This window comes from Crocuta crocuta, unplaced genomic scaffold, assembly GCF_008692635.1.
Source record: "Crocuta crocuta isolate KB4526 unplaced genomic scaffold, BGI_CrCroc_1.0 scaffold303, whole genome shotgun sequence".
Classification (NCBI taxonomy): Eukaryota; Metazoa; Chordata; class Mammalia; order Carnivora; family Hyaenidae; genus Crocuta; species Crocuta crocuta.
Genome location: NW_027528276.1, coordinates 702,030 through 726,278, shown reverse-complemented (window position 1 = coordinate 726,278; position 24,249 = coordinate 702,030). Strand labels below are relative to the sequence as shown.

The following is a 24,249-nucleotide window of genomic DNA, read 5'->3' as shown; positions in this document are numbered from 1 at the left end:
ATCCCTTCTGTGTACACTAATGACTTACACTCAACCCCCCAAGCCCCTTAATTAAGATACAAATTCATGCTGTGTATTTACCGCCACATTTCAGATCACCCTGCTCTTCCTTGGCATTTTTCCACTGAACCCAGTTCTTCCAGGCATTTACCCCGTACATGTATTTCAGTGTCATCCCAGACACTGAGCACCCCTGAAAAGCTCCTTGAATAAGACTTCTGGGCTCCACAGCCACTATAGACTTCTTCCGTCCCTGTAAGAATTCCAAAAATTTACAGAATATAAAATTTAGTTTTGAATCTTTAAGAAACAAGTTCTCAAAGAAAGAAGGGAATAAATTTACATAATATGCAATTTATTATTAGATCCTAAAGATTCAGAATTCTTAAAGCTAGAAAGAGCTTTAAAGGTTAACCCAATCCATATGAGAAAAGAAAAAGAGAGAGTTAAAATGCAGAACTGTAATGATTACTAACACTTGGGTACTCACTATGCTCCAGATACTGGACCCACCCAATGAGGTATGAACAACCGTTTATAACACTCAGGTCTATTTCATGGAAAACAAGAGTAGATCATATTCTGGGACAAAAAAACAAGCCTCCATAAAGTCTCTAACTATAATCAAGTTAAACCAGATACCAGTAATGGTACAATATTAAGAAAATCCTCAAAAATTGGAAATTAACCAACACATTTATAAATACTCATACTCAAAGAAGCCACAAATGTAATGAGAAAATATTCTGAACTTCAGTGAAAATGAAAACAAAGCATCATTTTCCCCCATAGTGCTAAAGCTTACAATGACATTTACAGTATTAAAATCTTTCTATGAAAAATAAGTCTAAAATCAATAATCTATCTTTATCTTAAGGAACTAGGAAAAGTAGGGGCACCTAGGTGGCTCAGTCAATTAAAATCCAACTTCAGCTCAGGTCATGATCTCACGGTTTGTGGGTTTGAGCCCCACATCAGGCTCTGTGCTGACAGCTTGGAGCCTGGAGCCTGCTTTGGATTCTGTGTCTCCCCGCCTCTCTCTGCCCCTGCCTCGCTCATGCTCGGTCTCTCTCTCAAAAGAATAAATAAACATTAAAAAAAAATTTAAAAAAAAAACTAGAAAAAGAAGACCATATTAAAACCCAAAGTAAAATAATGAAAGAATAAAAGGAAAAAAAAATGAAAAAATGATAGAGAAAAATTAATAAAATTAACAAGTTGGTTCTTGGAGCACCTGAGTGGCTCAGTTGGTTAAGCACCCAACTCTTGATTTTGGCTCAGGTCATGATCTCAGGGTCATGAGACTGAATCCCACAGCAGACTCTGCAATGGCTATGGAACCTACTTTCTCTCTCTCCCTCCCTCCCCTCCCTCTCCCACTCACATTCTCTCAAAAAACAAAAAACAAAACCTGGTTCTTTTAAAAGATAGAAATGTTTAATAAATTTCTAGCTAGAAGGATCAAGAAAAGAAGAGAGGAAACACAAATTACCAATACCTGATCCTACAGACATTAAAAAGATAATGACAATGCTGTGAACACTGTTATGCCAATGAACTCAACAAGTCAGATGAAATGAACAAACTTCCTGAAAGACACAAACTAATAAAGCTTACCACAGAAGAAATGAATAACCTAAACAACCAAACATTAAATTCATGGTTTAAAAATGTCCTATAAAAACCCTTCAGACCCAACAATAAAGTAATTATATAAATTATATTTCAGAAAACAGAAAAAGGAGGAAATACTAACTCAATGTATGCCCTGAGAACAAAGCCAGTCATTACAAGAAAACTACAGCTCAATTATCTCTCTGAAGGAGATATTTATAAGACCTTAATGATGTATTAGCAAACTGAATCCAGCAATATATAAAAGAATAAAAACATCAAAAGATTCATCTCTTGAATGCAAAGTTAGTTTATCATTCAAATAATTAATATATTTCATCATTTAAAAAATTTTTTAAGTTTATTTATTTTGAGAGAGAGCATGTGCACAAGCAAGGGAGGGGCAGAGACAGTCTGAGAGAGAATCCCAAGCACGCTCTCCACTGTCAGTGTTGAGCTCAACACAGGGCTCAAACTCACAACTCCAACTCACAAACTGTGAGATCAAGGGTCAGATGCCAAAACCAAGAGTCAGATGCTTAACAGACTGAGACACCCAGGCGCTCCTGTATGTCATCATTTTAATAGGTTCAGAAAAGAAAAAACAGATGATCATTTCAATAGTTACAAGAGAGTCACCTGACAAAGTTCAACACACAATCATGATAAAAAATTCTCAGCAAATTAAAAACAGAAGAGAACTTCCTGGACCTATGGAGGCCATCTACGAGAAACTTACAGGTAATATCCTACTTAATATTTTAAGACTGAGGGGCACCTGGCTGGCTCAGATAGTAAAACATGTGACTCTTGATCGCAGGATCATGAGTTTGAGCCTCATGTTTGGTGTAGAGATTACTTAAAAATAAAATCTTTAAGGGGCGCCTGGGTGGCTCAATTTGTTAAGTGTCTGACTTTGGCTCAGGTCATGATCTTGCGGTTTGTGGGTTCAAGCCCCGCCTTGGGCTCTGTGCTGACAGCCAGCTCAGAGCCTGGAGCCTGCTTCGGATTCTGTGTCTCCCTCTCTCTCTGATTCTCCCCTGCTCACGCTGTATGCCTCTCAGAAATAAACAAAACATTAAAATAAATAAATAAAATCTTTAAAACAAACACTACAGGACTGAACACTCGCCCTAAGATTGAGAACAGACATGAAGATCTGCTTTCACCACAAATATTCAACATTGTACTAAAGAGCCTAATTAGTCCAATATATCAAAAAATAAAAAAGAAAATGCATTAATATTAGAAAGGAAAGGGTAAAACAATCTTTATTCACAAATAATATGACTGTCTAGGTAGAAAATTCTAAAGATTTTGATTGAGCAAAATCACGACACATAAACTCAATATAGAAAAAATAATCTCTATTTTTATATGACAATGAGGAATACTAGAAAATGAAATTAAAAATACTACTACTTGGGGCATCTGGTGGCTCACTTGGTTAAGTGTCCAACTTTGGCTCATAATCTCACAGTTACTAAGTATGACCCTGCACTGGGGTCCTTGCTGTCACTACAGAGCCTGCTTCATATCCTATGTCCCCTTCTCTCTCTGCCCCTCCCCTACTCATATGCAAGCTCTCTCTCTCTCAAAAATAAACATCTAAAATTTTTGTTTTTTATTTATTTATTTATTTAATGTTTTATTTATTTCTAGGAGAGAGAGAGAGAGAGAGCAGGGGAGGGTCAGAGAGAGACAGAGTCACAGACTCTGAAACAGGCTCCAGGCTCTGAGCTGGCAGTCAGCACAGAGCCCGACGCGGGGCTCGAACCCATGAACAGCGAGATCATGACCTGAGCGAAAGTCTGACGCTTAACCGACTAAGCCACCCGGGCGCCCCCTAAAATTTTTAAAATAAAAAATAATGCTTAAAACAGGGTCAAAATAAATTTTAAATACTTATTAGATAAATTTTCAAAAGTATGTTTAAAATAAAACATATAAAACACTGCTAAGAGAAATTAAAAATGATCTAAATAAAGGAGTAAAACAACTTCATAGACTGGACAGCTCAATATTGCTAAGGTATCAATTCTCTGCAAATTGGTCTATGGATTCAGAATGGCCCCCAAAGTTCCAGCAGCCTTTTCTGTAAACACTGACAAGCTGATTCAAAAATTTATACGGATATGTGAATAACAATTTTTGAAAATGAACAACAATGTTGGAAGACTTATACTCCTGATTTCAAGACTCACTGTAAAGCTACAATAATCAAGACAGTTGGTACTGTATTAAAAAGGACATATAAATCAATGGAACAGAATCAGTTTCAGAAACAGATGGACATATATAGTCATTTGATTTAACAAAAGTGCAATGTAATTCAATGAGGGAAAGGACAGACTTTTCCCAGATGGCACTAAAACAATGGGATACCACATATAAAAATAATAATAAACCTTGACATTTGCCTGAACTCACATATAAAAATGATCTCAAAATGGATCAGAGACACATAAAATCTAAAGTATAAAACCAGAACAAAACATAAGACAATATCTTAGTTGCCACAGGGTAAGCAAAGACTTATACATGGTATTCTTAAAAGCATGAATAAGAAAAGAATTAAAAATTGATGAAAACGGACTTTGACAAATTCAGAAAGTTCTGTTCTTCACCATTAAGAAAAAAAAAACAATAGCATAGAAGCAAAAGTCATGTTTGAGAAAAGAATTATGTTCATAATAAAGAACACTTACATCACAGTAAGATAACCCCCCCCCCCCAAAAAAATGTGTAAGAGGGGCACCTGGGTGGCTCAGTTAGTTGAGCATCCCGACTCTTGATTTCAGTCATGATCTCACAGTTCATGAGCTTGATCAAGCCCTGCACTGGGCTTTGTAATGACACTGAAGAGCCTGCTTGGGATTGCCTCTCCTCCTCTCTCTGCCCCTCCCCTGCTTGCAAGTGTGCTGGCTCTTGTTCTCTCTCTTTCAAAATAAATACTTTCAAAAAATAATAAGGCAGTAAGTTTTTTTTAAGAAATGTGCAAGAGTTTTGAATGGAAACCGTACCAAAGAAAATATAAAAATAACAAATATACACATGGAAAGATATCCAATATCATCAGTTATTAGGAAAATATAAACTAAAGCCACAGTGACATACGACTACACATTCACTAGAATGGTAAAGACTAAAAACTGAAAATAGCAAGTATTAGCAAAGTCATGGAGCAGATTGGAACTCATACACTGCTGGTGGGAATTCCAAACAATACATTTACTACTCCGGAGAACAGTTTGACAGCTTTCCTACAAAGTTAAAAATACACATACAATAAGACCTAGCAATCCCCTCCTGGGTGTATTTCATCAAATGAAACGATATGTTCACACAGAGATTTGTATTAAAATGTTCACAGAAGCTCTATCTGAAATAGCCCCAAACAGGAACTAATCCAAATTACCATCAACTGTTAAACTGTGGTTTCTCCATTCAACGAAATGCTACTCAGAAATAAAAAAGAATGAATGGTCTTCCTGATATATGCAACAACATAGATGAATCTCAAAACCATTATGCTAAGTGAAAGAAGTCAGACAGGGAAAACTACAAATCACATAATTTCATTTATATGAAATTACAGAAATGGCAAAGCAGTAGCATTTGACATCAGTCTGCAAAGCAGATGGGTGATTATCAAGAACTGGAAAAGAAAAACTACAAGAGGTCCCAGGGGAGGTTTCAGTAGAGTAGAAGGGTTATGGTTGTGGTGGTAGTTATGTACTTAATATATTTGACAGAGCCCCTCAAATATTATACTTAAAATTTATGAACTTTTAGGGGAGCCCAGGTGGCTCATTAGTTGAGCATCTGACTTAAGCTCAGGTCATGATCTCATGGTTTGTGGGATTGAGCCCAGTGTCAGGCTCTGTGCTAACAGCTCGGAGCCTGGAGCCTGCTTCCAATTCTGTGTCTCCCCCTCTCTCTGCCCCTTCCCCGCTCCCGCTCTCTCTCTCTCACAAATAAACATAAAAAAAATTTTTTTTTAATTTATGAACTTTTAGATGCAATTATAACTCAATAAGGCTAATTAAAAAAAATAAGGCTATTACTTTGTAATTTTACTATGGGAAAGCCCTGTCAATATGAGAAAATGTCCACATGAATCTCACTAATATATTATATTATGTAAAATAATAAACCTCATTATACTAAAAAAGAGCTAAATTTAGAAGTTTTAAGAAACAGTATACAAGTATTTTAAAAAGCTTTTTAAAGAAACAGAAAACATCTCAATTATAAAAACAAAATGAGCCTGTTAGAAGAAATATAAAGTAAAAGATAATTTTTTTAACAGCAGTAATCTGTCATTTATTTTTATTATTTTAAGTTAATCAAGTATAATACATATACATTTATAAAGGTCTATAAATCTAGAAATTTCATGATTATGTGGCACATTACAGGTGTGGCATCATATGCTATTTAGAGAGGCAGGAATGCTGCCTTTACTTGTGTCTATATGGCTGAAGCCTGGGCCATGACTTAGTATATGCTCAGTAGCTCATCAATCCCTACTAAGTCCTAGATGACTTAGTGTAACATAGGTTAGTAACAAAACAGAGTAACAAACCACCAGGAAACTGTAAACTTGCCTGGTTATACTTCTATCCGCTGGGAAAGGAATAATGATCATACAGACCATGACAATCACAAGAAACATCTGAGCAGCTACATAATAACAACCATATACTTACCCAAGGGATATAGAAATGCTGATGCATAGGAGCACATGTACCCCAATGTTCATAGCAGCACTCTCCACAATAGCTAAAACATGGAAAGAGCCTAAGTGTCCATCAACGGACGAATGGATCAAGAAGATGTGGTTTATCTATATCATGGAATACTACATGGCAATGAGAAAGAATGAAATCTGGCCATGTGTAGCAACATGGATGGACCTTGAGGGTGTTATGCTGAGCGAAATAAATCAGGCAGAGAAGGACAAATATCATATGTTTGCACGTATAGGAGGATTAGGAGGAACTTGACAGAGGACCATGGGGGAGAAGAAGGGGGGAAATGGTGGGGGAAAGGGAGAGAGGCAAACCATGAGAGACTCTTGAGTGCTGACAAAAACTGAGGACTGATGGATTATGGGGGGAGGAGGGATGGGCATGGAGGAGGACACTTGTGGGGATGAGCACTGAGTGTTATGTGGAAACTAATTTGACAATAAACTATTTGCAAAAAAAAAAATGAATAAATAAAGATTAAAAAAAATAAAATAAAAAAAACAAAAAAACAAAAACAAAAACAACCATATGCTAAGCATTTGCCCTGTGTTGTGCTGGGAGACTTGTCTCAGTACCTCTATTATCATCACATGAGGTTTACACATCCCTTTAAAATATTCAAAAGATATAGTTCTTGATTATAAGAAACAAAACTAAAGGCACAAAAATACTAGGTTGTACAAAACAATATATAAAATACTGTGACCCTGGCTGTTACAGAGTTTTGTAAACAGCAAGAATTAATGAACACCAAAGGAAAGAAAATGCTCGGAAAATTAAGCTACTGCTTACTCTTCGTCTGGGCTGAGGGAAGCCATCTCTGTGCCGTCGTCTTGTTCGGGAACGTGCCTGGATTCCCTGTCCTTTATTCAATGGGTCAAATGATTCTATTAATAATAAGCAGAAAGCATAATTTGAGATAAATAACTACAGATTTATATAAAGACTTAGACAGGGGGAGAAAATATCAGGTAATCACTGTATTAATTATTTTGTTTGTGATAAAATAAGGATCTTACTTCTATTCTTAATAGAAACAAAAGATACAGCACTTAAAAACTTCATTAATGATGAAGGAAACCTCCTACAAGAAATGTTAAAAAAAATTAACCACTTTATTATTTAACCTTCAACGGTAGGGACCATTTGTGCCTTAGGTTATCACACAGTCTAACTGCTTCATAAGGTCAATTCAGAGTTCTACCAATCTCCTAAAATCAAGAGTATTTTATGTTGCACAAACCTGATGGAAAATCTGCTTCCAGATCCTGCTCAGTTTCCCCTTTGGAGAACTGCTTCAATTCTGAATCAGCCTCCTGCACAGCATTTGACTTTAAGGCATAATGATTCAACTCTTCCTCCCAGCTATGTGGCGTAGATACTGCCTCTGATTCAAGATCACCACTGTATGTACTGCCTTGGTCTGAAATATACAGAAAACAAACAAATGCTCAAAATAAGATGGACCTTATACATGCTCAAAAACCTTCCTGAAACCCTGAGTAACAAAACCAAGATATGTCTGCTGATTTAACTAGGTACACTCAAAAGTGAACTTCTTCACCAGCCTCACAAAACTGACTTCATATTCTTGGTACACACTTTAAAGCATTCGCTCAATTAATCCTTAAAATCAACTATCCGAGGTACCTTTTATTGTTCTCATTACACATTAGCATATAATCAAAGACATCTGATGCTCCCTATGAAGAGCTAAAATTACAAATATTAAATCCAAGAATACTAACACTTTATGGGTTTCTACGACTGAAGATAATATTTCTAAGATCTGAAATATATGTACAATTACAAACCTTTTTCAAAAATCTTGGTGTCTAAAAAGAGCTCCTGTTCAGAAGTTTGGGATCCTAAAGAAAAAGAAGTACATAATTGAACAACTTACATGTATTCAAAAAGCAAAGTGCATCTCAAATGAAATGACTACATTTTATAAATAAGTCATACTACGGAGTGCTAAGAAAATAGCCTTCATATGCAGGGGCACCTGGACGGCTCAGTTGGTTAAGCATTCAATTTCAGCTCAGGTCATGACTTCATGGTTCATGAGTTCAAGCCCCACTTGGAATCCTGTTCCCCTCTCTCTTTGCCCTTTCCCCACTCATTCTCTCCCTCCCTCTCTCTTTCTCTCTCTGTCTCTCAAAACAAATAAATAAAAAAATAGACTTCATATGCAGGAAGCATGATTCATTAATAAAATTAGGCATTAGAGATAAATTATGACCCATAAAAGTGGTTACACTTCCAAGGTACCAGTATGAGATAAGTCATGTCAAGAGAGATCTTTATTTTGGATTTTATACTCCTGTGCTTTCTGAAATTTTTTTCTTTACCATGAACCACACACACATATATAATTTATTTACAAATTGACAAAATACTCTTTGAGTTGCTTTTTCCTCCCAAAATATACTTTACCATTACACTGAAAAACTACTAGACTTAGAATATAAATATGTTACATGAACAATCAGCACATGAACAAAACCGAACACAGTTCTATCAATTAACTACTTTAAAAGTAAAAAGCTTAAGGATTTAAGGGCACCTAGGTGGCTCAGTAGGTTAAGCATCCAACTTTGGCTCAGATCATGATCTCATAGCTCTTGGATTTGAGGCCTACATTGGGTTCTGTGCTGACAGCTCAGTCTGGAGCCTGCTTCAGATTCTGTCTTCCTCTCACACTGCCACTTCCCCATTCTTTCTCTCTCTCTCTCAAATGTAAATATTAAAACAAATTTTTTTAATTTAAAAATATAAAAGCAAAAAGATTAAGGATTCAAGGTAAAAAAAAAAAAAAGGCTTTTTAGAACCCAAGGAAATAGCTTTTCTCTAAAATCAAACATAAATTAGCCAGTTCCCTTCAGATGGATTTCATTTCTCCCTCCTTTATGTTTCTAATGCTTGTTTTTCATTGTTTTTTGTTTTTTTTTTTTTTAATTTCTGAGAGAAAGACAGAGATAGCGTGAGCAGGGGAGGGTCAGAGAGAGAGGGAGATACAGAATCTGAAACAGGCTCCTGGCTCTGAGCTGGATGTCAGCACAGAGCCCAGTGCGGGGCTTGAACCCATGAACCATGAGATCATGACTTGAGCCGAAGTCAGACGCTTAACTGACTGAGCCACGCAGGCTCGCCCCCCCCTTTATGTTTCTAAACCATTAGATTCTACTTACACTATAGTGATTACGACTATCTGTCTTTAAAAAAAAATTTTTTTTTACATTATTTATTTTTGAGAGACAGAGAGAGAAGGAGCACACGTGGGGGAGGGGCAGAGAGAGAATGTGACACAGAATCCGAAGCAGGCTTCAGGCTCCGAGCTGTCACAACAGAGCCCAATGCAGGGCTCAAATTCACAAACTGTGAAATCATGACCTGAGCCGAAGTTGGATACTTATCTGACTGAGCCACCCAGGTGCTCCACAACTATCTGTCTTAAAGCTTAGTTCTGAATGTTTTCTCAGTCTGACTCAATTTTTAGGTTAAGGCAGAGTCATGGTATTTGTGAAGAAGCACCTGAAATATGTTAACTGTTTTTTAAAATTATTTTTAATGTTTATTATTTTTGAGAGAGACAGAGGACAAGTAGGGGAGGGACAGAAAGAGGGAGACACAGAATCTCCCTCATGATCATGAGATCATGACCTGAGCTGAAGTCGGACACTCAACTGAAGTGAGCCACCTAGGCACCCCAAAATGTAAACTATTAATGTGAGTGGAAAGCCAACTTAAAATGAGGTTTATTATCAGGAATGGCTTGAACTTCCAAACTAAATATCAGAAATTATAAGATCAAGCATAAGGGGCAATAGTCTAAGACATTAAAATCCACATACAAATAGGTCCAAATTATGAGATTATACACTAGAAAGCAAAATGAGACCAGAAACCATGGGATAATAACCAGGAAGCTTTTTATGCATCTCTCAGAATATTATGATTTTAAAACTTAACGGCAACACTAGAGGAGAGTTGGTATTTTGTTTTTAAATGTTATAGGTTTGGGGCGCTTGGGAGGCTCAGTTGTTAAGCATCTGACTTCGGCTCAGGTCATGATCTTACAGTTCGTGGGCTCAAGCCCCCCATCAGGCTCTTTGCTGATAGCTCAGAGGCTGGTACCTGTTTCAGATTCAGTGTCTCCTTATCTCTCTGCCCCTCCCTCACTTCCACACTGTCTCTCTCTCTCTCTCTCTTCCAAAAATAAATAAATGTTAAAAAAAATGCCACAGTGTTCAGAAAATCATCCAGCATTTATTATGCAAAATTTAAATGATAGCTTTGTAAAATCCATCACTAAAAAAAGGAAAAAATTGTCAAAAAAAAAATTTCTTGACTCGTCAGTGATACAGGAAAAGGCCTTTGTGTATTTTAACTATCAAACACCATTTTCTCTATCTCTTCTTATATCCAAAAACCAAGAAGGTGCTCACTAAGGCTAGAAACCTTTCTGGATATGTACTGCTAGTACTGGTTACTATCATCTACTTTGGAGGCAGACAGACCTGAATTCAACCTCTGGTTCCATCACTTCCTGATTGCACAACCAGAGCAAGTAGGATATCCTATTTTCCAAATGAGGAATCTAAAGTAAACAGTACCCTCTTCATAGTGTTGTTGTAAAGGTTAAATGAGATGATGGACACAGTGCATTTAGGACATGCCTACGGTATGTAAGCACAAAACTACTGTTCTTATTGTTATTCTACCCTCACAGAAGAGTGATTTATCTATAGGTTATGTTGAGCCAAATGGTTTTCTGTCATAACGTTCTATTTACTTTCTGTGAACATGCTGATTATTTATTATACACTAGGAATTCTTATATGGGGATAATGGCTTTGAATACAGGAATAAAGCCAGAAAATAATCATGAAAATGGATTTACCGCTTATTTTTCTGGAATCATTACAAACTAAAAACTATGTTGACTATTAATATGTAGTTTTATAAAAAGGACAGAAGTTTCAAAGGTATCAACAAGTTTAGGGGTGCCTGGTTGGCTCAGTCGGTTAAGTGTCCAACTTCGGCACAGGTCATGATCTCACGGTTTGTGGGTTAGAGCCCTGCATCGAGTTCTGTGCTGGCAGCTCAGAGCATGGAGCCTGTTTCAGATTCTGTGTCTCCCTCTCTCTCTGCCCCTCCTCTGCTCACGCCCTCTGTCTCAAAAATAAATAAAAATATTTATATTTTTATATTTATATTTAATAAAATATTTATAAAAATATTTATATTTATTAAAAATAAATAAAAATAAAATTGTATTAAAAAATTTTTTAAAAAACAGGTTTAACAAATCTATAAATTTGGTATTTAAACACAAATAAAGCTTTTAGAAACATCTTTACTATCCAATACTTAAAATTACTTGAGATACCTGAAAAGTGTGTATTTACTTTCTTTCTATACTTTAAAATTATACCAACCTCCCTGGGATAGAGTCTTCTCCTTCTCTTCATCTTCTGCAATCATCTCTGCCATCTCAAGGAGATCAGCTTCAAATGGATGTGAAGGAAGCTTTTCCTTAATGTCTTCAATACTTTCGGTGACTTTATCTTCATTATCCATTGACGATGGAATAAGCATAGGGACAGGCATCTAAAAGACCAAGGATAATTTCTTGGAATAGGTTTCTCATTAAAACTATCATTTGTGGGATGATTTAAGCACTAAAATAATGAACAAATTCAGATATTTCTATTGCTAATGATTAAAATAGTCTTGAATTTGTTTTCATAAGACGACAGCCATTTAAATCAAAATTCAGTTAAGTGCTTTTCTGGACAGTCAAAAAACTGTGTCTACAACTTGTCTAAAATAAGTACCTAACACTTTAGTTTCTGATTATATTTCTTGCTTAGCATTTTCAGTTTCACACAGCTATTTTTCTTAAAAATTCACCAAGGAAAAATAGATTTCCAATAAATAATGAACACTTTTTTTAAAAAGTGAGAATAATATAAATCACAGTAGTTACTTTTCACCCTTGTTAGCCTCTAGAATTTTAACACACATACATGTTTCTGATCTTTTTCTATTTAAGTGGTCTTATTTGTATGAAACATAATAAAAAGGTTATATCACAGCATTCTCTGAGAAGGCAGGATATAAATACAAGCAGTCCTTCATATATTCCATATTAAATAACACACAGTCAGGTATGTTTTACCAAAAAGTGAAGTTTTTAAATTGAGCTGTAACATTTTAATTGAGGAAAACATGCACTAAATCAGCCTTCATCTCTAAATAATTACTCACGGGGTGCCTGGGTGGCTCAGTCAGTTAAGTGTCTGACTTTGGTTCAGATCATGATCTCATGGTCCGTGGGTTCGAGCCCCGCGTCGGGTTCTCTGCTGACAGCCAACTCAGAGCTTGGAGCCTGTTTCAGATTCTGTATCTCCCTCTCTCTCTCTGACCCTCCCCTGCTCATGCTGTCTCTCTCTCAGAAATAAATAAAACATTAAAAAACAAATCTAATGATTACTCACGGGAACTGGAATTCCAAATGGGACTGGTGCATACTGAGTATAAAGATGAAGAGGTATGGGCACAAACACTGGTACAGGAACTGGCACCACAATGATCTGGGGCTGACTTGGAGTGTCTTCTAATGAAAAAAAGTAAAAAAAACCCACAGAGGATTATAAACATTTTAATATAAATTTTTTAAAAAGCAGGGGCTCCTGGGTGGCTCAGTTGGTTAAGTGTCTGACTTCGGCTCAGGTCATGATCTCACAGTTCGTGGGTTCGAGCCCTGCGTCAGGCTCTGTGCTGACAGCCAGCTCAGAGCCTGGAGGTTGCTTCGGATTCTTTGTCTCCCTCTCTCTCTGACCCTCCCCTGCTCACGCTGCCTCTCTCTCTCTCTCTCTCTCTCTCTCTCTCTCAGAAATAAATAAAACATTTAAAAAAATTTTTTAAAAAGCAGTGAGGATTTACAGTTCAAAAGAATTATTATTAAAAAAAACCTTTTAAAGCACATAGACCTCTAATTCAAAAGAAGTGTAACCTATGACATTACCAGTCCAAAGAAGAATAACTAAACCAGCAAAGAAAGATTTGAGTATAGCACAGATAAAAAGCAGGCCACAAAAAAATGACCAATGATATGAGGATACAATGAATGAAGGATATTATTTGGATTAACGAATATAGATTTGGAACAATTATCCTAGTGGAAGATTACAGAAAACTGCTAACATGAATAAGAAGGGTATGTTAAAGATGAGATTAAACAGACATAAAGCCATTTTCGTGAGTCTGTAATGAACTTAAAAAAAATGTTCATGTATTTTGGGAGGGAAGGGGCAGAGAGAGAGGCAGACAAAGGATCTGAAGCGGGCTCCATGTTAACAGCAGAGAGTCTGATGTGAGGCTTAAACTCATGAACTGAGAGACCAGGAACTGAGCCAAAGACGGATGCTTAACCAACTGAGCCACCCTGGCGCCCCTATAATAATAACCTTTTAAAATCATTTCTAGTAGAAACTGTGGAGCTACTGCAGATCTGTTAGCACAGAGTAATATGATAAAAATGTCACTAAAAAAGATTAATCTGGAGTCTCTTAATATGGAATAAAAAGTATATAAAGTATAAAAGTAGGAGGCAAATTCAATAAGTACATAGAGTAATGATGATGAGGACCTGGACTAGGATGGTAACAATACCTACAAAAATGAATAAATATATACAAGAAGGTTTTTTTAAACCTTTTTTTTAATATTTGTTTATTTTTAAAAGACACAGAGAGACAGAACACGAGCAGGGAAAGGGCAGAGAGAGGGAGACACAGAATCTGAAGCAGGCTCCAGGCTCTGAGCTGTCAGCACAGAGCCTGATGGAAGGCTTGAACTCACAAACTGAGAGATCATGACCTGAGCCAAAGTAGGGCACTTAAACTAACTGAGCCGCCCAGGCAACTGAGCTACATACATGTATTCTAAGGTATTAAAAAGATGAAACAGAACTTAGAAACCTAAATGAGAGTAAGGAAACAAAGTGAGAAGGATGGAGAACTCATCCAAAATTTAACAGGCATCCTACAGAGTCCTGTCTATGTGCCAGAAAAATACCCCAGATGATTATAAAACCATTACTGTAAGAGAAAGGTAACGCTAGTGACAAGAAGTGAAAAGCTGACAAGTAGGGTTAAAAATAGGAAATAATATAGGATCAATTTTACCATGGTCTAGCAGACATTAAAAATTACCTGTGGATAGGAAGCTGAGCAAAATGGGTGAGGGGGAGAGGGAGATACAGGCCTCCAATTATGGAATGAGTGAGTCATAGGAATAAAAAGCAGAGCACAAGTGATACAGTCAATGATACTGTAATAGTGATATGATGGGACAGATGGTAGCTATACTTGTAGTGAGCACAGCATATGTATATACTTGTCAAATCTCTAAGCTGTACACCCCCAAAACTAATGTAACTCTGTATGTCAACTATACGCAAAAAATAAAAATAAAATCACCTGATTAAAGATGTCTGATAACCAAGCTACATAATACTAAAAGCAAGTCACTATTACTACAATACAAATATAGGCTGAAGTCATCTATAACATTACTATTTGATATGGTCCCTGAGAGCTTTAAGAAATGCAAAACCTCAGGGGAGCTTGGGTGGCTCAATCAGTTAAGCATTTGACTTTGGCTCAGGTCCTGATCCCATGATTCATGAGTTTGAGTCCTGCATTGGGCTCTGTGGTGACAGCCTGGAGCCTGCTTCAGATTCTGTGTTTCCCTCTCTCTCTGCCCTTCCCTCACTTGTACTCTCTGTCTCTCTAAAATATAAACATTAAAAAGAAAAAACAATGCTAAAATTTCAGACCCCACTAAATTATAATGTGCTTAATAAAATTCCTAAGTAATTCATGTGCATATTGGTGTTTGAGAAGCATTCACTTACAAGATAACCTTGCAGATCAAGAAATCTAGGGTTAATTTTTTTTAATGTTTATTTATTTTTGAGAGAGACAGAGAGAGAGAGCAAGGGATGAGCAGAGAGAGAGGGAGACACAGTATCCCAAGCAGGCTCCAGGCTCTGAGCTGCCAGCACACAACCTGACATGGGGCTTAAACCTGTGAACTATGAGACCATGATCTGAGCTGAAGTTGGATGCTTAACTGACTAAGCCACCCAAGTACACCTAGGATTACGTTCTGGTTTAAGAAGTCTGCGACGTGGGGTACCTGGGTGGCTCAGTCGGTTAAGCATTTGCCTTTGGCTCAGGTCATGATCTCACACTTCATGAGTTCAAGCCTCATGTCAGGTTCTGTGCTAATAGCTCAGAGCCTGGAGCCTGCTTCAGAGTCTGTGTGTCGTTCCACTCCCTCTGCCCTTCCCCCACTCATGTTCTGTCTCTCTCTCAAAAATAAATAAACTTAAAAAAAAAAGAATTCTGGGATTTTCGGGGTGCCTGGGTGGCTCTATCGGTTAAGTCTGACTCTTGGTTTTGGTTCAGGTCAGGATCTCACAGTTCCATGTTCAAGCACAGAGCCTGTTTAGATTTTCTCTCCTCTTTGCTTCTCCCCTGCTCACGTGCACATGTGCACTCTCTCCCTCTCTTTCAAAATAAATAAACTTGAAAAATCATAAAAGAATTCTGGGGCTTTGAAATGACAGTATGAGGAGCTAAAAAGACCCAGTCTCTAATGAAACGAGCTAAGCTGATGAAAACTGTTAAGAAACAACCACTTAAAGGGCACCTGGGTGGCTTAGTCAGTTAAGTGTCTGACTTTGGTCAGGTCCTGATCCCACAATTCATGAGTTTGAACCCTGCACTGGGCTCTATGCTGACAGCCCCTGGAGCTTCTCTTCTCTTCTGTGTCTCCCCCAACCCCCCTGCAGTCTGTCTCTCTCAAAACTAAATAAGCATTAAAAAAACAAAACAAAACAGGGGTGCCTGGGTGGCTTAGTCGGTTAAGCGTCCGACTTTCGCTTAGGTCATGATCTCGTGGTTCGTGGGTTCGAGCCCCGTGTCGGGCTCTGTGCTGACTGCCAGCTCAGAGCCTGGAGCCTGTTTCGGTCTGTGACTCCCTCTCTCTCTGACCCTCCCCTGCTCACGCTGTCTCTCTCTCTCTCTCCTAGAAATAAATAAAACATTTAAAAAAAAACCAAAAAAACAAAAAAATCAACCACTTAAATTCTTTACAAATTGTCCCAAGGAAATACAGCAAATAGAAAGACATTTATTTGAGAAAATCTACCTAAATACAGTAAGAACAGTGGGAATCTATGACATTTGATCCACTACCGGCTCCATACCCCAGCTCAGTCAGCTCAACTTGACAGAAGCTCTGCTCTGGCTAAGTGTGGTCAGGAAGAATGGGCTCCTATTTCTTCAGTTCCCAAACAAGGATTACCATATCTCACCTGGGGAGCTGGCCACCATCATTTCTCACACCCTCCAACTCCAAGTTGAAAAGGTTAATTTCCTGGTGAGTATAGCTGACAGGCTGGAGTCTCCCTTTCTCCACCCAGCTGCCACCCATAGGGTAGAAACCTTACTGCAGGCCAAGGATATGGGGTCCCAATCATCCTCAGCCCAGACACTTGCAGGGCAGAGATTCCATGCCAGGAGAGGCAAGCTGAGACCAAAGGACTGCACCACACCAGCATCCACAAAAGTAGATTAGAGGATCTTGCTTGGGGGTGGCATTTCAAGAGAAAATAAAGCCCTCCCCTACAAAAACATGACTTTATTTAATATAGAGGATAGAAAAGTTCAAACTGAAGAATCCTCTACGAAACTACAGTTCCTTTAATTAAGAGGCTATCTATATAATTCCAAAGTCTACCCTTATTCTATAAAATCACACAGTCATTAATAACAGAAAATCAAGTGTTCACAGTATGGTATTATTAATTAACTACGTTCTCTTTGGCATAACTTAATTTTCAGAGGGCGAAAATACCTGACAGGAAGTCAGGAGAATGCAACTGGGTGATGTAATATAAGCAATCAAACACATCACTCAGGAAATAGGCACTCAATTAATGTAAGCAGATCTCACATTCCTCCCCCACTAAAAAAAATTAAAGGAAGGAAATGCAAAGAACATACCTGTCTGGCATTCTTTGTTTTGGGTATGTGGTTTGCAAGAGGTGGCTTTAGTCTGTGTGATGGGTTTACACAATAAAGCTTTATTCTTCAGAAGTCTTGGGGGCTGAGAAGGTGGCAATTTCAGAGCATCTGTTTGTGTACTTGCCTAGAAAAAAATCAGAAACCAGAGGTTTTCAAAAGTTTATCATTAATTATAAGAAATATTATAATTTCAAAAGAAACACTATATTGGAATTACATGGAAGACAGAGAACATAAATCTTCATTATATATGTAAGAAATACAATATTCCTGAAATATCAATAGTAATATAAGAATACTTTGATAACTATATAATACTGACTGTAAATGAAGAGATCAGGAAACACTTCAGAAATACCACTGTTCTAGTCATAAGTTTTTCTACTTATTTTCTTCTTCTCTTGAGTAACAAAACAAAACATATTGAGGCAAAAATAAAAACAAAAACAAACAAATAAAAAAACCAGAGTGCTTACTTGCTTAAGGATAACCTGCTCTGGATGGAAAACAAACTATATTATATAAATACTTTATTTATAATCTGACTACATTACAAAATGCCCCAAATACTTTTTTGCATGAGTTCTGTAAAATTTAATTCTCTACAACTAAAACAACAAAAACAAACCAACAAAAACAGCCTTCAGAAACTACACAGAGATAAAAAGCATTCAAAGAAATCAAAGTACATTAAAGGACTAATTAATCAGAATATCAATCAATAAATAGCCAGAGTATCTTGTTCCTAAACAAAGATTGTGAGCTTATGAAATTTATTTTCTATAATAAGAATAAAGCAAGGAAAATTAGCATAGATATAGTCATACTATATAAAACTGGAAAATAAATACAGTAGCAATACCAGTTGAAAGAATAAAACTTACATCCCCAATGATTTTCGCTGTTACTGTTGGAACTGCACCTGATATAAATTAAAATAAATATTTAGGATCTTACACAATTATTTAAATAGTACCATTTAAAGCTGATGGGATAATTGACACAAAATCTCAAAACAAAAACATGTTATTATCTTAATTCATGGGAAGACTAGCATCTAAAATATCACATGAAAAAAAAGGGACAAAAACATTGTTTAGTGCCCAACAGCCCACAGAGAGCCACCACTCATAATATAAATGTGTCAAATATATGAAAATGATCAGTGATGGAAAAAAGAACCATTGTACTCAACCTTAAAGAGCTGGATAAATGCTTTCAAATCAGACATACCTTGTAAGACACTGTTAGAATTCACTGTGGGCTGAGCAGCAGGAGCACTGGCTAATGACACCACATTAGCTATAACTGGAGTTGAATCTTTTCTTAGGGATGGGGGCCCTGCTGAAGCAGCTGGCACCATGGAAATACTTGCTGATTAAATAAACAAAAATAAAAAGGCCTCATGTAATTTATATGCACATATATAGAAACCAACATCGCAGGGAGGTTAAACAATGCTTTTAGTAAGGTTAAATTCTGTCAGAGCAAAGAATCACTTTAGGGTTAACTGGGGTTTTTTCCCTATTTTTAATTAGTGAAACTTAAAAGTATTTCATATACTTTCTCTTGTAAAACTACACATGTGGTGTATTTAAAAGGCCATGTGATTTATATTCTATGTCCTTTGTTACACTCTCAAATCCTTTTTTAAGCACGTCAAGGTGTATGTACCCAATTACAAAACATTAGCTGCCATTCTGTCCCATAGTTCTTACAGAATTTACTTAATTCAAAATGTTCAGATAAAACTAAATGAACTCATTTTTACAAAACCTTAATCTGAGATTTTAAACAAAAAGGGATTCAAATGCTAATGTCATTGGAATAGAATGAAATTTGCATTTCATGAAATTATTAATAACTGTTTAAAGTTCCCCATTTGTAGAACAGCAGTTGGTTCCTGGCACTAATCAAAGACTATACAGTTTAATTTTACCTGCATTGTTTTGTGAAGGTGGGTCACATATACTTTGCTGATTACAGAACATCAAGATACAAAGCAGGTTACAGAAATGTTTCATTTCTCCTCGCCATTTCAAGGACTCACTGAGTTTACCCTGTCGCTTACAACCATCACATTTGGCCATCTAAAAATGAAATAAGAAGACAGTAGAACAGTAAAATACAAATTATCTCTGGTCTGACAGAATTAAAGCAGTTCACATAGAACAAGTGAGGAAATTTAACTCAGAACTTAGAACATAAATGAAAATTTAGAACATAAAATGAACCATCCTAAAATAGTAATTATTTATGATATTGTAAATCATTTATACTACACATTAAAAGTCACGTTTTAGGGACGCCAATAAAGAGTAATTAAAAAACACAGTGAAATGAAAATAAGACCTATCTGCTTCAAAAACTTCAGAAGATAAATTCATTTTAGTTAAATAATAAATGGATAAAATGCTAATTTTAAATACTTTAATGTCTTATGACCGATATGTCTTCTACAAGGAAATTAAAAACAAAAAGAACATAACTTCAGTTACGTTAAAATCTTCTTAAATCTTACATGAATACCGCAGAACATAATACATTTAATACTTAAAAGTTTTAAATCATTAAACTGCCCTTCATACTATTTAAAGAATAAAAGAAGGGAATAATGTACGCCCTACATTTGAAAAACCCCAAGAATATGAATTTTAATTACCTGATAGAATAGAACTGTATATTTGGACATGCATTCTTCACAACAGAACTCTTCTACTTTGCCCCCCAAATTATTCTGTACCAATTTGGGAGATGTCTGTAAACAATAGCTGCACATTTTACAGTGATTTCCCCAGCGTTTTGCCAAGTCGTGTTTATAAAGCAATTTGCAACCTAAAAACAGGAAAGATAAAAACGTTAGGAAGAAAAATTAATTACGTACCTACATCTTTAAACTTAAATCCTCTAAGACAATGTTTCCACACTTGGATCCTTACCATTTAGTAGATCAAGAGATCAATTTATAGAATCTATACTATCATTTTCTTTTTTCAAACAAAATAGGACAGGATAGAAACTACTACAGTGCTGTTATGTGGAAACTAATTTGACAATAAACTATTTAAAAAAAAAAAAAAGAAACTACTACAGTGCATCACACATAATAAAAGTCAGTTTTGTTCCATAAAACCTTTGTTTTTCTTTGGTAGGTGATAATATACTGGGTCACAATGTAAAATGTATTTCTTCTTTTGTGCTGTGGTCAAAAGGTTTGAAAGCTACTAGTCTAGGATGTTAGTCATGTACAGTTTTAGAATAAAACATTTTAAACATACAAAAAAGTCATCTAAATAAAGACAATTTACTTCATATGGATTTCTCCATTACATTCAGAAATATAATAACTATTTAAAACAATAAAAATTTTAGGATGTTACTAAACCGTAAGAACTTCTATTTGTTTACGTTTCAACTGTTTGTTTGTTTGTTTATTTATTTATTTAGAGAGAGCACACATAAGCAGGGAAAAGGATAGAAAGAGACAGAATCCGAAGCAGGCTCCAGGCCAACAGCAAAGAGTCTGATGCCATGGCTCAAACTCACAAAACTGTGAGATCATGACCTGAGTCAAAGTTAGACACTTAACCGACTGAGCCACCCAGGTGCCCCTAAGAACTTCTCTAGAAATAAGTGCAATAACTGAAAGAATCTCTATCAACTTAAGAACATGAAACGTTTTTCACATCACCAATATACTTCAACAATCTTTTCCTTCATTTTAATATCCATATGATATGTACAACTAGCTCAGAAAAAAGCAAGTACATGTAAACAAAACAAAAAGCTTTGTTATATACAATGGATAAAGTAGATAAACTTACAAAATAACAGCTTAAATGATCAGTTACTTTTAAGAGGACCAACATGCTCAATAGGTAAGATAATCTTGTCTTTACCTTCACTACAGAATGACTTGTCAGCACCTGAGAATCGCACAGTTTCCTTTATAATTTTCTCAATTTTACAATATTCACACATTGCCATTACATTATTTATTTTCTTATATTCATCAGAACAATTCTTGCCACAGAACTGAAACATTTTACCCTGCAAAGAAATAATCATTAAGTACTAATGAAACATTTGGTTTATCTTTTGGAAATCCTTTATTCCCTCTTACTTTTAAAANGCGAGATCATGACCCAAGCGAAAGTCGGACGCTTAACCGACTAAGCCACCCAGGCGCCCCAAGTAGTGTTGTTTTTAGAAATGAAAAGCTAGAAATGATTTTATAGATAGACCACTTTATACTCAAACCCTTTTCAGGATCCTATACTTTACCTTGTAGTCAAGAAGTTCTGGTTTTGTGGCAAAAAGACGGTTACAGTGCTGACACTTGAGTTTTACAACACTTCGTGCAAACCCAACGTGCTGGGATTGGGCAGCAAGACGCTGGAGGCCAGCTGCAGCAGAGCTACTGATGGAGGTGGGGGAGACAGCAGAGGTGTTACTCCCACCGGCTGACACTGTTGAACCTGTGGGGATGCTTACAATTACTTGGCCCTGAGACAAGGGCACTACTGAAGAATTCATTCCTGTTGGTTTGTTGAACAAATTCTGAAAAATGAAACAAACAAGATAATCAATGTAATCATTTGTTCAACCAAATGAGCACTGAGTGCCTAAGTCTGACATGCACAATTCTAGGTACATAAGATATATCTGTGAACAGGTGACACTCCTTGCCCTTGAACAGCTTAGAAGTGAATGGAAGGAGTGTCATTTATATGCAGAAATTAAAATAACTGATGATCTCTTTAAATTTTTTTAAACTTTTTAAGTAATCTCTACATGCAACATGGAACTCCAACTCACCACCATGAGATCAAGAGTCGCATGTCTACTGACTGAGCCAGCCAGATGCCCCAAATTAATAATCTCCTTTAAAAATAATATCCCCATGGGATGCCTGGGTGGCTCAGTTCATTAAGCGTCTGACTCTTGGTTTCAGCTCAGGTCATGATCTCACAGTTCATGGGACAGAGCCTGCACTGGACTCAGCGATAACAGTTCAAAGCCTGCTTGGGATTCTCTCAGTCCCTCCCCTGCTCACTTTCTCTCAAAATAAATAAACATTTAAAAAATAATAAAATAAAATAAAATAAAATAAAATAAAATAAAATAAATAAAATATAAAATAAAATAAAATAAAATAAAATAAAATAAAATAAACACCCCCCTGGGGCACCTGGATGGCTCAGTTGGTTAAGCATCCGGCTCTTGATTTTGGCTTAGGTCATGATCTCACAGTGGTGAGTTTGAGCCTCACATCAGGCTCTGATAGCACAGAGCTTACTTGGGATTTTCTCTCTCCCTGCTCTCTCTGTCCCTACCCTGCTCTCTCTCTAAGTAAATAAACAAACTTTAAAAAAGTAAAAAAAAAAAAAAAAAAAGAAAAAAAAAAAAAAAAAAANAAGTAACATAAAATTATATCCTCCAAACAGAAAATCTGGAGAGTAATAGTACTACTTAATTTTACAAGAGGAAGTTAAATGACATGCCTCCAAATACATCAAAAGTCAAAGAATCCAAGTGTAATAGGACTGGGAGAGAAATTGAGGCAATCCACCTAACAAACACCTAACAATAACCTAAAGTTTATACATTATGGTAGGCAACTCACTGACTGGAGAGGAAGATTTCTGAAGCCTTACCTGGAAAGCTACCACACAACTGTAGCTGCAGAAGTTGCGTATACTTCCATCTGACATGGCTAGGTGATACTGAGGGATTGCTGAGGTTTTACAACTGTTACACTGAACTTGTACACCTTAGCAAATCAAAATAAAAACTAATGAGTAATATATACAAACGTATACAAATGTATGAGAAAATAAATAAATATTACCAATATATGAAATTCAAGGGCCAGGTCAAGTTGAAGGAACTGAAACTAAATCATGTCACATACAGACAAAAAACTAATTTAACATTAAAAATATTTCTTTTAATTTAAAGTTAGCACAGTAGATCTACCCTGAAAGTACAAAATAAATGAATCCTGAAATAAATCAGGTGTGGATAAAAAAAATCCTTTAAAGAAAACATATGAAATTTTGGTAAAGGGGAATGCACAAATAGGCAAGCAAATAAATAAACAGAAATTAAGCAATCAAGGCAATAGGTGGTATTTACAACACAGATCTGATATTTTAAAATTTGCCTTAAAAATCAATTAAATCTATACAAAAATCTGTACTATACAAAAAGCAATAACCATAATTTTGTCAACTATTATATTTATATAGTTTATGAAACCAGTATTACCTGCAGAAGTAACCATTTTAACTCTGTAAGCAGATAAGCAATTAACAGAACAGAAAAGCTCTGTCTTTCCCAAGCTATTGGTATTTTCAATCATTTCTGCTGAGGATCTCAATGATTTGCAAAGCGCACATGGTGTAATTTTGGCTGATTTCTATTAAGAGAATAAAATAACATTCATTTTTACCAAATGATAAATAAAAGCAAAATTCTTTGAAATGTTTATACTTAACACTGTTGAAATATTTTAAATTAGTGGTTTTCAAACTTTTATGATTACAATCCTCAGTAAGAAATAAATTTTACAAAGTGACCCAGTACAAACTTCTGAACTTATGTTTGTGTATTACATATGTATGTATATAAAAATGAAAAAAGTTTCATAAATCATGATAACATGTGATGCATTTTTATATTTTCCATTATATTCTATCTCATTAAAAAATAATGCTGACCACAACGTAGCAATCAATTTGGGAATCTACTAATTGATTTTAAGTACAGTTTTA

At 36.0% G+C, this 24,249-nt stretch overlaps 1 protein-coding gene across 3 annotated transcripts in view; it reads right to left on the bottom strand.

Moving 5' to 3' along the window:
• The window catches only part of ZMYM4 (zinc finger MYM-type containing 4), a 118,815-nt gene that overhangs the window by 19,783 nt on the left and 74,783 nt on the right, over positions 1-24,249 (bottom strand). For all 3 annotated transcript variants that reach the window (XM_077753094.1, XM_077753095.1, XM_077753096.1), the window contains 15 exons: positions 23,744-23,894; positions 23,131-23,246; positions 21,758-22,033; positions 21,373-21,523; positions 20,136-20,308; positions 19,413-19,563; positions 18,707-18,847; positions 18,358-18,395; positions 17,453-17,597; positions 12,872-12,990; positions 11,810-11,981; positions 8,183-8,236; positions 7,612-7,791; positions 7,161-7,255; positions 82-253 (listed from right to left, as the gene is read on the bottom strand). In XM_077753094.1, the coding sequence (XP_077609220.1) occupies positions 82-253; positions 7,161-7,255; positions 7,612-7,791; positions 8,183-8,236; positions 11,810-11,981; positions 12,872-12,990; positions 17,453-17,597; positions 18,358-18,395; positions 18,707-18,847; positions 19,413-19,563; positions 20,136-20,308; positions 21,373-21,523; positions 21,758-22,033; positions 23,131-23,246; positions 23,744-23,894 (2,134 nt within the window). The remainder of the gene's footprint in view (positions 1-81; positions 254-7,160; positions 7,256-7,611; positions 7,792-8,182; positions 8,237-11,809; positions 11,982-12,871; positions 12,991-17,452; positions 17,598-18,357; positions 18,396-18,706; positions 18,848-19,412; positions 19,564-20,135; positions 20,309-21,372; positions 21,524-21,757; positions 22,034-23,130; positions 23,247-23,743; positions 23,895-24,249) is intronic.